A 14,519-nucleotide genomic window follows, 5' to 3' on the forward strand; every position below is an offset into this window, starting at 1 on the left:
TTTTTTGCGGTATGCGGGCCTCTCACTGTCGTGGCCTCTCCCATTGCGGAGCACAGGCCACGGACGCGCAGGCTCAGTGGCCATGGCTTACGGGCCCAACCGCTCCGCGGCATGTGGGATCTTCCCGGACCGGGGCACGAACCCATGTCCCCTGCATCGGCAGGTGGACTCTCAACCACTGCGCCACCAGGGAAGCCCTAAAATATATTTTCATTTGCTTATTTTTATCCAATTCTACGGTACACATAACTTAGTTTCAGAATTTGTAACCCATGTGCCTGTGAGAAGCACGTTTACTGACTACATTTTTGTCTTTAGTCTTATGTATAGTATATAGGCAAGAGCCTGTTTTCTAAAGTTGCTCAGGTCAGTTCTGTTTTTCGTAGCTCCTTAGGTGTGGTTGTGTTACTCATTTGTAATATAGCTGGGTTCATTTTTTAGACTCTGCATTCTATTTTTGGTTCCTCTTGGTTGATTTGGACTGTCTGTTTATTTTCTGCGTAAGGAAGGGTTTGTGAACTATTGCTGTGGCTCACAGGGTCAGAGCTATAAGAAGATACAGTCTGCAGCCCCCCTACCTGCTATAGATGACTGATGCTTTTACTTCTTAATTTATCTTCTTGCATTTTCTCTTCACAAATGAGCAAATACATGTCTATTTTCTTATAACTTCTTCTTTCTTATGTGAGGGGTAGCATACTATAGATAGTCTTTTGTGCTTTGCTTTTTTTCACTTAGCAGTATGTTCTGGAAATTGCTCCTCAGAGCTCATTCTCCTTCATAGCTGTGTAGTACTCTGTTTTGTGGGTGTACTGTGGTTTCTTCACCTGCTGTCTTGTGTATATGCATGTAGGTTGTCAACGAGTGAGTTTGAGCATATTTTTGTCTATATTTTTGTGAATTGTCTGTTCATGTCTTTTCTGTTGGGTTGTTGTCTTTTTGTCTCTCACTTTTTAAAAGTTCTTAATATGCCTGTTGCAAGTATTCCCTCAGGACTTTGAGTCATAGTTAGAAAGCCTTGCCCTACACCACTTTTTAAAGATAAATTCTACCCAGCTGCCCCAGTACCATTTACTGTCTTTACCTCAGTGGTTTGAGATGCCACCTTTGTCATATATTGTTTTCCATATGTATTCTGGACTTGATATTCTATTTCCTATTGTCTAGATATGTGCTAGCACTACACTCTTAATTATAGAGGCTTTATAGTATGTTTTAATGTCTGATAGGGCTAGCTCCCCTCCTTTTTAGTTATTTGATTTTTCCACATGAATATTAGTAGAACTTGTTTTATTCCATAAAATAGCTAGCTGGTGTTTGTATTAGGATTGCCTTGAATTTATAGATCAAGTTTGGAGAAATGCTATGTTGAGTTTTCCTATCCAAGAATAGGGGGTGTTTTCCCATTTGTTTGTATTTACTTTTGTGTCTTTGAGGAGTGTTTAAGAATTTTCCTGAAACATTTAAGAAAATTAAATTTAAAAAGTGGAGAGGCAGAGGGGCTTCAGTGGAAGTAATGTTGTATATTGTTATACTTAGAGCAGTCGCTAGAAAACTATGTGGAGTGATAACACTCGGAACACCATAAATAAATCAAGATGAAATCCTAAGAAAATGTTCAGATAACCCACAGGAGGGCGAGAGAAACAAGAACTAGAAATAGAAAAGAAACTTAAAAAAGAAAAGATACTATGCCTGTCATTAATCAAATGGCTTACAATAGACACGATGCTGACCTGTCTCAAAATCTTTTTTCCCCTTATTTCTGGGTAAGAGTGACAGTAATAGCTGTAAACAAACAAGCTACTGTAAGCAGTCTTTGTGAGCTTGTGTACCTCTTCACGAGTTTCTTTGAGGTTCACATATGTCTGGGGGTGTATGAAGACTCGCTCAATTATGGGTACAGTTTAAGGGAATGAATTTCTGGGCCACAGTTTCCATTTGTATTTCTCTGCTTGCCTGAGGAGGTTCTCTCCTCTTTTTCATCCCCTTCAGATGGCCTTCTCCCACCAGGCACAGGACTCTCTAGATGGTGCAGTGCCCAGGGCGTAACTGGGGGGCGTCACAGCAAAGCACTACTTGAACAAGTCTTTTCCAGGGAGCCCTTGTTACTGCTGAATAAAAGGACCCTAAGACATGGTGCTTCCCTGTCTTTAGTCTTATTTCTGGTAACAGTGAAGATATGGGGAATGCAGAACCTGAGGAAGCTGGGAAAGCAGCTGTTTCAGCAAGGTGGACATGATTGCAGTTTTCTCTTAACAGTCTCTCTGCCTCCATTTCACAAACTGTCAAATAATATACTGTTTTGAGCAAGAGCATGGTGAAAAGAGAGCCCTGGAGAAAGACACTGAGTGCTTAAAATGGTACACATGTACACACTTTTACTTTAAAGTGTAAGCACTACTCTTCAGCAAGAGGCGATATGAAGAATATTTCAGAACGGATGGCAGCCAGTCAGAACCAGCCACGGTCAGCCTCCCGGCCCCTGTGAGCCCTGTCTTCCACTCTGCTTTGCTACTGCGGGCCCCTTACCCGGCAGGGACAGACACTTCCAAGAACCACAGCTATATGCTAGTGACTGGTGTTTTATTTTCTCCCAATGCTTTTTTTTTTTTTTAATATACAGAAAAATTCAGATTTTAAGTTTACATTTCCATAAATTTTGGCAAATTTGTTTGACACTAAACAAGGCATGGGATATTCTCATCATCCCAGAAAGTTCCCTTCAGCTCCTGTTCTCTCTAAACTTCCCACCCAGAAACGACCACTATTCTGATTTCTCCTACCATAAATTCCTTTTTGCTGTTCTAGAACTTCATATAAATGGAATCATACGGTATGTAGTTTTTTTGTGTCTGGCTTCTTTTACTCAACATTTAATTTTTGAGATTTTTCTTGATGGGTTATGTATCAGTAGCTCTTTTCTATATGTTGTTGTGTAGTAATCTCATTGTAAATTATACAGTACTTTGTTTACCCATTTCTTTGTTGTGGACATTTGGTTTGTATTTAGGCTAGTATGAATAAAGCAGTTATGAACAACAACAAAAGCACAGTGAAGGAAATAATAATGATAAAAGCAGAAATTAATGAGTGAAAACATTAGATCTAATTAATCAAATGCTTTAAGAAATTCTAGTATTTTATTCAAAAATACCTTATGGGGCTTCCCTGGTGGCGCAGTGGTTGAGAGTCCGCCTGCCAATGCAGGGGACATGGGTTCGTGTCCCGGTTTGGGAAGATCCCACATGCCGCGGAGCGGCTGGGCCCGTGAGCCATGGCCGCTGAGCCTGCGCGTCCGGAGCCTGTGCTCCGCAGCGGGAGAGGCCACAACAGTGAGAGGCCTGTGTACCGCAAAAAACAAAAAAAAAAACAAAAACCTTATGGCCAACTGGGATTTATTCCAGGCATGCAAGGTAGGTTTACTATTCAAGACTCTGTTAACATCTAATAGCATGTTAATAAGTCTAAGGAAGAAACTTGTCTCCTAAGTGATGATTATGATACGGTTATTCTAAAGCTATTTAATGGGAACACCTGGGAGGCTTTTCCACTAAGGTCAGGAACAAGGTGAGGATGTCCTTTATTTCCACTACTTTCCACATTTTTATTGTATTAGAGGTGCAACTTAGAGGCTTAAGAAAGGGTAAAGAAAAAGTGAAACTATGTGTATTTGCAAATAAAGTTAGCATGTTGGGAAGACCTCAGAGAATCAGTGATTAAGCTCTATCAAATGCTAAAAAATTTTGTTGAGCAGCAGGATATAAAATTAACATACAAAGATCAATACCCTTCACATAACCAAACGGGAAGCAAATAGAGGACACAGTGGTAGATAAAATCCCGTTTATTACAGCTTCATAGTAGTTTATCATATGATAGCCTTCTCTTCCTACTGCTTTGGATTTTCCCTAAGCCAGTTGTGTTGCCCTTCCCTGGGAACATTTTGGCAGTGTTTTTGATGGTCACAATGATGTGTGTGGGTGCTATGCGGTAGAGGCCAGGGATGCTGCTAAATACAGGATAGCTGCCAACAACAAAGGATTGATGTCTAAAATGCCAGTAGTGCTGAGACTGGGAAACCTTGTCTTAAACATAACTGATTTCCAATGCTTGTGTTTAGAATTGTGGGTTAGAGGAGTTTCTATGTGTTTAATTAATTAATTATTCAAGTTTAAGGATAAACTTAAATTTGAGTAATAACCAAGAATAATAAAGGAAGAATTGCTTTCCTTTAGTAATGGACAATGATGAAGTAATTGATTTTGCACAGCGCGGAGCAGTGTGCAAAGTTTCATAGACGTCTCATTTGATCTTCGTAATATTTTTATGAGATAGGTATAATAGATGTACTTATCTCTGGTTAACTGATAAAGGGACTTACTTATTTCTTCTAGGCTTCAGGGATGAATCATTTCTGATAGATGGGTGATTAGTTGCAGAGCGAGTGCATTGTTCATCTAAAAAGTTGTCTTACCTGCCTATCCTTTTCCAGGAGCTCATTTTAGTTCCAGTTAAATACTAGAAGGATAGGTCCTGGGCCTGGAGAGTTGATACCTAGTCCATTTTTTCCTTTAATTGTATCGTGTTACCTACAAATCAGTGCTTCCAACAGAACTTGCCACGATGATGGAAATGTTATATAAATCTGTGCTGTTTGAGATGGTAGCCACTGGCTACATGTGGCTATTTAAATATACATTAATTGAGATTAAATAAAATTTAAAATTCATTTCTCTTCACTTATACCAGCCATATTTTAAGTGCTCAATAACCATCAGTAGTATCCAAAGGAACTTTAAGAAATCAGTAGTATTTTTGTTTAATTTTTAAAATGGAGATTGTCTCAGCTCATCTTATCTTCTGCCCAGTACTGAGGCTTTGGTCACAGATTACTTAAGCCCTGTGGGAAAGGAGGATTTTTAATTGCTTTTTAATTTGTTAGGAAGTGAATGAATGTCCATCCCCATGTTGATATCCCTCAGTTTCTTTCACTAACACCTTGGCGATTAGCACATGTGTGTGTTGTTGACGTGCCAACTCACGGAGTCCTTCTGGGAATGGAATGCCTGCTCACGCAGTGGGAGGTCACATCCCTGGAAGCATCTTGCAGGTTCTGTTGATGTGCCTTTGATCCTCCAATTCCATCTACTCTAATCATAGCCTTTGGCTTCCAGTTGATGTTAAAGTTGCTTCCTGTAACTGCTGAGGGAGTTGAAATTCTGAAAACCTCCCTGCCTTCTTTGGAACCCTGGAATTTCTCTCAGCACTCCTGTATGTATGTAGGTGTGTGTAGTGGGATGGTGGGTCCTACTGCATGGTATAATGTAAATGACATTTATATTTGGTGCGTGGAAACGCTGCTTAAGGAGTTGTGTAGTATTGTAGAGTTTTCAGCTATATTGTGGTTTAACTTTTGTTAGTAGATGAACCTGGAAACCTTACTGCTCTCGTATTTCCATGGGAAAGCATTTTCCAGCTTAGTCAGTTAATGTTACCTGAAAATTTGGGAAGTGTGTGTTTGTATATTAGAACCCATCTATATATTTAAAATTAAAATTTCTCTAGGTTTTAATTTCCAAGACAGTTTATTTCTTCCACACTCAGAAGAAAAATATTTAACAGTTACACATTCTCCTTTTCGTAAGGTAGCAGGAAGAAAAGGCCCATTTTGCTTTGATGATTTACAGAGACTTTAGATGGATTTTTTTTTTTTTTGGTAAAGTAATGTAACTGTGGTTTAAATTTTTGCCCATCATTTCTAGTTTAATATCTTTTCATCACAATCCTGCCCTCAATTTGTCTTTGTGGTTTGATTAATTTTATTCTAAGACTAAAAGGCTGAGATAAAAGCAGTTAAGTTGTAGGTTAAAGCAGTCATGAAACAAAAAAATATAATATTGGACATTTTCTTATTTTGGGGGGTGAACTCCTGTTTTTCTGAACAGATACTTAAACAGTTTGTAGCCATATTCTACATGTTCTTAGAATACCATGGATTTAGTTACATCTTCCCCCACCTCTGCTTTTCTAGTAGTATTATGGTTTGCACAGCTGTTGAGGACATTACTAACATTTTTTGTTCATTTATTTTCAGAGGGAAGTGCAACATCTCCCATTTTTCTGACATATTTGCTGCTAGAGAGTTTAAAGCCCGAGTGGATTCATTTTTCTACATATTAGGCTACAACCCTGAGACGAGGTAAGTGAGCCACTGGGTCCCACTCCGTGAGAACTTTGGCTTTTTTCACGTGCCTGGGTATGTCTGTGTATACTTCTGGGCATATACTGATAAGATGGAAAAAAAGACACAAAGTCCTGTAGTAAATAAACCTCTTTGGGAGGAGTTGTAGTACTTAATGTCTTTGGTGTCTTTAGCAGCTTATTGTTTGCTTTTTTGTTGTTGTTAAGAAAAGGAAAAGTAAGACAATTTGGGTTTGGAGAGGGCAAGAAAAGACAGATGTTTAGTTGGTGTGTGTTTTGAACTTATTATGAATTGTACCCTCATGCCCATTCAGTCAAGCCTTCCATACCTTACTGAAAACACCTAGGACATTATGGAAAGTTCGTTGATTAGTAATTTGTTCACTTAATAAAACCCCAGGAACACTCACTGAAATACCTCTAGTAAGACTGCTGGTATGAGATGGACACATCCAGTTCTCAACTGTCTTGGTAAGATCTATATCACAGGTAGAACTATTATTTTTTAAATGAAAAGCAATAGAGTCAAAATAATTTAACAGAAAGAATTCTTTGTTTATGTCTCTGATAGGCTGTAGTTTTAACTCAGCCCATGGAAGAACTTCTGTAAGAGTATATGTGTTCATATTTATCTTGTATCAATCATGTGACTGTTTTATTAAGGATTTGAGAAAACAGAGAAGGTTATTAGGCGATCAGGTAGTCTGTGCACAGGACAGTCAGGACATAATCTAAAACTATAAGGACTGAGAAAGAAATAAAAGATGCTTGGCTCAAGGAAGTTAGTAGAAAGAAGTACATTAAGTATAATTGGCAGATGGGTACCGCTTGAGTGAAAACCTCTTCATGGAGGATGCTGAGAAATTATATGTAAAATTTAGAATGTTGCTGTTCAGACCGTCAAACTAGGGTCAATAAAAGGCAACCTATTCTTTGTTGTGGTTGTAAGAGGCTGCATAAAGCTCTATTGGGACATATACATGTGTCTCTCTCCATATATATACTAGACAACAACTATGCTCACCTTTTTTGCTTACCTTTTTTTCTTTAAAAAACAGTGACTTTGAGCTTTTGTTTTCATTTTCAAAAGTATGCCCTATTCCAATGGCAAAGAAGCTGATCAATGGTAATATTTCAAAAGCATCTTATATTGTGAAATGTTTATATTACATATGCATTTATTAACTGCCTGGACATGTCTTCCTGTTGCCCAAGTGAAGTGTTGGACACTCAGAGTTGGATTTCTGTCTGGATACACAGTAGCCTGTTATTTCAGTGATGCCATATTTATTTAACTATTTGATAGATGGCTGTCATATTGCACAAGTTAGATTGTTTCAGGGAATTGACCAAATAGCTTTTGAGTTTTAAGTGTTTAGCTCTTGGGTTCATAATAGCCAAGCAGGTTTACTTTTCACTAGTTTTGGTTATACACCTGTTTTTGCTGAATGTTCATTTAAAGTGATATGTAACTTATCTGTGTAAGCTGGAGACTCACACAGGTTCTTGTCTCATTTTTTATTGTATGTTACTGGTAGTCATTCAGAGTGATACTTCCCATCAGTTTTGTTTTAAACTATTGGTTAGGCATGCGATAGAGGAATATATTATTACTTATCTCACCCGAAAAAGCAACACAGAGACATACCTGTAGCAGCGTGTTTACAGGATCTGCATCCTGAAGCACTTCTTTAGTGCTTTGACCTTAGTCCCGTTTGTTCATTTCTGTGGCTCTGTTCCCCGAGTCCAGCTTGTGCTTGGCATAGTGGAAGTGCTTGGGGGTTGTTGGATGAATTGAAGTGAACAAATATTTGAATGTCTACTTATTAGTGATAAGTCTGTGGCAGGTCTCAAACTTCTCACAGAGTGAGTGTGAAAATTTGCAGTGATAAAGCCAGTGTGGCCCAAGCTCACTGGCTTCACCATGAGCACTACTTTCTACCTCTGAAGTTTGGGGTTTGGTGCACACTTCCCATAGCTGCCCAAATTATCAACACTGTGTATGTGATTTAACAGAGTATAGAAAACTGTTTCCTCCACCTGGCTTATGCACAGCCCAGTCCTTCGAATGCTTGGGGTGCATGCCCTTGCAGAACTTACCTCTGTTTCTGTCTTTGTTTCAGGTCTGTGAGGGACGGGGCAGTGTGATGAGCTGGTCTCCCTCATTTTAGATGAGTGAGACTAGCACATAACTGTGGCTGTGTGGTGCTGTGTGCTGACTTGTTTTGCCCTGAGTCATCTGGGGAGGAATGTCAGACCGTTCTAATAATCTCGTGAGATGGCGCGTTGATCAGTAAGACCACTGGAAGTTAAAGAATGGTGATTCTGTGACTCCAGACTTTGACGACTGTTCCCCTCCCCTTAAATAACGTGTGAACTCTAACTGAGCAATTAAAACTGAAGTTTAAGATAGAGTTGTTTCTCATAGCAAATTTTCTGATAGTAGTTAAAAGTTGACTTATGTAATTTTCCATAATTTTTTTAGCATCTTAGCTGGCACTGAATGATTGGGGTTTTTTTTCCTCTCACATTTATCACAGATCCTTTTAAAACCCCAATATCTGGCTACCTCCCCCCCACCACCTACTTATTTATTATATTTCTGAATATCGTGCCTTATCAGGGACCTGGTTGTCCAGAACTTTTTGGTTTGGTTGGCGAGCTAGTGGGGAACAGACTTTTATGGATTCTTTGGTCCATTGCCTTTAAAATTTGGAGAGGGTGGATTTCTTGTAGTCGGCATAGAATTACTTCGGTGTTATTAGGTATAAATTTATATTTCATTAATTATTTTTTTCTACTCAGAGTACTGATCATTAGTATAAGTAAAGCATCCACAATAATACAGGTTCATAATCTCTTATTTTCAATTCTGAAATCTGAAAGCTCTGAGGATCAAAACATTTTTATGCTAAGTTGGGTGCTGAAATTCATTTGACCCTGAGGTCAAACTTGACCTGAACTGATGTGAGACTTTTTGTATTCTTTATTCAGTTCACTTTGTGTGGATTTGCACAGCTTTTACTACAAAGGTACCGATGTGATAGAATAGGGATTATTGCTCAGACACTGCTGTGGCATTACCCTGGTATATTCCCTGTAGTACCTTCTAAATCCAAAAATTTCTCAATTCTGAAAATCTTCTGGTCCTAAGGATCTTAGCTTAGGGGCTGTAACGCTGTGTTCCTGCTACCCACGACATTTAAGGAGCAAAACTTGGGCAAAAAATGTGGGGGCAGATGTTTCTAGCTTCAGGTAGAATTCAGGCTACGGGGGGCTGGTAGGTGAGAGAGGGCTTGAACCTTTGGTAATTGGGCTTTGCTTTTGGAATTTGTTTTGACGTTTCTGCACTCAGGGAGTGTTCACTGTTGCTCAATAAATAAGATTCACTCCAAATTTACTTCTGCAGTCAGCATACTCTGAACATAATGTCATCATGTTCTCATTTTCTTTGAAGGGTATGATCCAAAATCTAGTGAGAAACTTTAAAGTCAATAAATTTCAGCTCAGAGGTCTTAGTACATAAAGCCAGTAATCCTTATACATGAACTTGACCAAAACACCAGCATACTTGGTTGAACTAAAGTAGGTTGGTTCAAAACAATAAATAAATAAGGTAGGTTGGTTCTAGCTTGTAAAAAGAGCTGCGCATAGAGACCGGTTACCTCTGTCCTTTTATTCTCCTTGTTGCTTTTTTATTTGTCTAGTACCTCATGGCCATTTAATCTGACTGCTTGATCCTTTTAAGACCAACAGCATGGAAGGATCTCCCCTTTCGGACGCAGGCAGCCTGGGTTCTGATTCTGTGCTCCCACTTCATCTTTGTGTCCATGGGTAAAGGTTGTACTTCCTGGACTGTGTTTTCCTCTTTAATAAAAATGGGGAAACAAAACCAGGGTAGCTTTTGTAAACTGTCATGTTTTTTTGTTCCTTTTCGGGAATTGCAAAAATAATTACAAATTTTCTTTTGAAGAAGAGATTGAGAAGTATCTTTTTTTTTTTTTAAAACTCCGTAAAATGTTAAATCCAAAAGCAAAATATGAACTACTTCCCAAGATGTCTTGATTCTACCAGGTAGATCATTAACCATCTGGTTGTTTCTGCTGACATGTGGAGGTCTGAGCACTGGGGATTCTTGCCTCTGCTTGGAATATCAATTATAAAGTTCCTTGAATATATACGGTTGCTAAAAATGTAGGGTAAATTTCTTCACTGACCATGATGAAACTGACTCAACAATTAAAATAAATACGTGAGTAGTGTTGATGGGAAATAATACATTTCTACAGTCAGGATATTTTATTGAAAATTTGAGAACCAAAATTGAAAAAAAAATTTTATTGAGAAAGAGGTTTGGGCTTTTTATAGCAAACGAGCCTGTCCTCTTTGTAGCGTGGAGGGTTTACTGAGTTTTTGGTTGTCCTTTCCCCCATCTTCCCATCCCTCCACCTCTGCAGGTTCGGCCTATTAGCCAGTGCCTTTTTTATTGTGCTTTGACCTTTTCTGAGTCTATACCTTTCATTTCTTAGGAAAGTTCTCCTTACCTTTCTGCCTCAGGCCAGTGAGTTAGGAGGGGAAGGAAGTAATAGTGAATGGAGTCCCAGTAAGAACAAGTTTGCAGAGTGGCTACTTGAGAGGAGGTGCCTTTATTTTTAAATTATTAAGAGTGAATTTTACCAGGAACCAGTCCCTTTGTTTCCCTTTGCTAAATAAGAGTTCCTTGGGTCCCTAATGGGCGCAGTGGTTAAGAATCCGCCTGCTAAGGCAGGGGGACACGGGCTCGAGCCCTGGTCCGGGAAGATCCCACGTGCTGCGGAGCAGCTAAGCCCGTGGGCCACAACTACTGAGCCCACGAGCCACAACTACTGAAGCCTGCGTGCCTAGAACCCATGCTCCACAACAAGAGAAGCCACTGCAATGAGAAGCCCGCACACTGCAATGAAGAGTAGCTTCCGCCCGCTGCAACTAGAGAAAGCCTGTGTGCAGCAACGAAGACCCAATGTGGCCAAAAAAGTAAAATAGAATGTAGTATTCTGTGTATAGGTGGTCGCGGAGCAATCCCGCGCTCTAATGCTAGTTTTATGTAAGTGTCAGTGGTCTCATCAGAGGCTTGGTCTGCAGCATGAAAAATCTGATTATATTCTTGGTTCTTTGCTTCTTGAACATGAGCCTTCTCTTGTTTAATCAGGTGGAAAACAAGTTGAGGGCTCAGATCTCATCTTCTGTCTTACCCAGGAGAGAATGTCCCTGGTCACCTGTGATCACCTGAATTCACCTGTGCCCTCTCTGCTTTTCTTCTTCTTCCAGGAAGCAGGTTTTTTTTTTTTTTTAGAAGCAATATTGAGGCTTAAGTATTATTATCCTTATATTTAGAAGTAATCATAAACCGAGGCACTTGCAAGAATTTATATATATAATCTCCCCCATTACAGTGGCAGTAATGTTACTGATAATAGCTATAGTTAGTGAGCACTGTGCACCTGGCACTGTGCTGAGTGTTTTACTTGTATGATTCATCTTTCTTTACTTCGTTTTGAAACAGTCTTGACCATATAGAACAGTTGCCAGTGCACTAGAAGATCTTTGCTTAACTGAACCATTTGAAAATAAGTTGTCACCATGAGGCTATATCACACTCTAATACTTCGTGTATTTCCTGTGAACAGGGGCATTTTTCTTGCATAACCACAATATAGCCTTCAAAATCAGGAAATTACCAAGTAAATATTATTGCCCTGGAATTCTCAGACCCCACTCAAGTTTTATAACAAAAGGCTATAGCAAAAGGAATCCAGTTCAGCATTATGTATTTGGTTGTCATATGTGTGTTTAGTCTCCTTCAATCTGGAAAAGTTTCTCAGTCTTTCCTTCACTTCATGACATTGGTACTTTGGAAGATTATATAGGCTAATTATTTTGTAGACTGTCCCTCAGTTTGCATTTATGATGTTTTCTTATCATTGCATTTATATCGTCTATCTTTGACAGGGACAGTACAAAAGTCATGTGTTCTTTTTCCTGCATCCGTTAGGTGCTACACAATTCTAGTTTGTCCCACTGCTGGTAATGTTCACGGTGATACATTGAATAAGGTGGTGTCTGCCAGGCTTTGCGATTGTACAATTTCTCTTTTTCCTTTTATAATTTTTTTTTTTAAATCGGGTTATAGTTGCTTTACAATGCTGTGTTAGTCGCTGCTGTACAGCAGAGTGAATCAGCTATATATATACATGTAGGTATATATACCCCATCTAGGCCACCACAGAGCACCGAGCTGAGCTCCCTGTGCTGTACGGCAGGTTCCCACCAGCTATCCGTTTTACACCTGGTCGGGCACATACGCCACTCCCAGTCTCCCAGTGCATCGCCCCACCCCCACCCGTGTCCACACGTCCCTTAGTGACCATTCTGTAGGTGGTTGTTTTGAGACCCTGTAGATGCTTTCTTCCTCATCAAACTTCGAATTATTCATGTATCCATGGCAGGGTGGACTAATGGCTGCCAGTTTTATCCAGTTGTTCATAATCTGTTACTACCATTTTGAGGTCAGATTGTGCCAAATTTTGGAGAATGATACTTAGGAACCCAGATCTGGTGCTCGGTATGCTCATTACTTTGTATCACTGTTCTCAGGCCTTCTGCATGAACAGAGCTTGGGGGCTGAGGGGAAGGGAGGTAATGCACACTTTTACATCTGCTTCCATATCTGTGTGTATGTGTATCCATGAGTTCACACCAAATTTTCCAACTCTAATCCAATAATACAAGGTTCCTGCAAGTTTTTTTTCCCTTTTTCCTTATTTGTAATTCTCACCTTTAACAGTAGAAAACCTCATCTCATTGTCCTTAATATCTTTACTTCCAATTTCCTATCCCAGACTCTGCTCTCTCTCACACATGGATGGGTTTTGACATCTTAAGCTGTATTTTTAGTAGGTTTATCTGTTGATATTTCTTAGTGCCACCTCAAGGAATCAAATTTATAACATCATCTGTTCAAGACGTATGCGATAACAACTACTACTACCATGAAGTGAATGCTCACTCTGTCCTGGATTGTTTAGTTTTTAATTCCCGTAAAAGCTCATTGAAGTTGGTATTATCTTTATTTTATAAATGAGGAAAAGGAAAATCGATATTATATTAAACAGCTGCCTAAGGTTAGTAAACAGGAAATCCCAGCCCTGTTTGACTCAAAACCTTGTGCTCTTAACTTCTATGATTTCATCGTAGATTGATTCATATACAGCGTATTTTCTTCTGGCTGTGTTAGAAAATAACTTTTAGTCTTTCTAATGAAGAGAAAAACACGTGCTTACCAGAAAATAATGACAAATTCAAAAATTAAAGAAGCAAACTGTTATAATAATTCTATAACCTATATTTGTGTTTTTCCTTGAATATACATCTTTGTGCACCTGTATAGGTATGTGTGTATGTTTTAAGATTATAATTAAAATATTGTTTATACATAATTTACAAATAATCACGCATTCCTCTATTCGTTCATCATCTTCTGTTTTGAACATAGTACCACGTCATTAAACGTTTTACAAACATTTGTAATGAGCACCCTGTATACACCATCATATGGATGTCTCATAATTTATCTGTCCTCATATTATTGAACATCTATGGGTTTTCCATTATTTAAATAACATGGTCAAATAACATTGTGACCATCTTTTTTCAACATAGATATTTATACTTCGGCTGTAAAGTGACAATGTAGATCTCCCTTATCTCAGTTAATTTGGATTTGAGACATTTCAAAATTCACTTCTGTTTTAGTGAAGTCAGCTTTTCTACTCATCACAACTCATTGTCTGTATAGCTTTTGGGGGTGAGAAGCTAGAGCTGGATACGAACATTTTCTTGTTCACTTTTCCTCTGTCATCACATTTGCACTCTCAGAACATTTACCTGTGATGGCAAGTACTGGAGACAGTTGGGATGAGAATACGTGTATATTTGGAAACACAGCTGACTGAAGATGAAAGAACTTTAGTAAAATAGGACCAAAACCCAGATTTGATAATTCCAAAAACCGTTTGCCAGTAAACATATACAAATACTGAATAAAATACAACAAATCTTTTAAATGCAGAGCTGAGCTCGCAAGAATTAAGAGAAACTGAAAAGTTCAGCAGCCTGCGGTGAGAGGGGTCGGGCCATTTGCTCATCTTCTTCACATGGTGTCTTTGGTTTTAACACGCACCAGGTACAGGAGATGGGGTCCTGATCTCAAGGATTTAGGGAGTTGGAGCTGAGAGCCTGTATAAAGTTAGGACCATCGAAGGCCTATTCTTTTGGTG

General features: G+C 39.0%; 1 protein-coding gene across 1 annotated transcript in view; it reads left to right on the forward strand.

Annotated features, from left to right (window-relative positions):
- Nucleotides 1–14,519, forward strand: part of RERE (arginine-glutamic acid dipeptide repeats) — a 435,053-nt gene that overhangs the window by 270,530 nt on the left and 150,004 nt on the right. The window contains 1 exon segment of the mRNA XM_027110298.1: nucleotides 6,098–6,202. Coding sequence (XP_026966099.1) covers nucleotides 6,098–6,202 — 105 coding nt within the window.

This window comes from Aethalodelphis obliquidens, unplaced genomic scaffold (assembly GCF_003676395.1).
Source record: "Aethalodelphis obliquidens isolate GAN/ISIS:26980383/991018 unplaced genomic scaffold, ASM367639v1 scaffold9, whole genome shotgun sequence".
Taxonomy (NCBI): domain Eukaryota; kingdom Metazoa; phylum Chordata; class Mammalia; order Artiodactyla; family Delphinidae; genus Aethalodelphis; species Aethalodelphis obliquidens.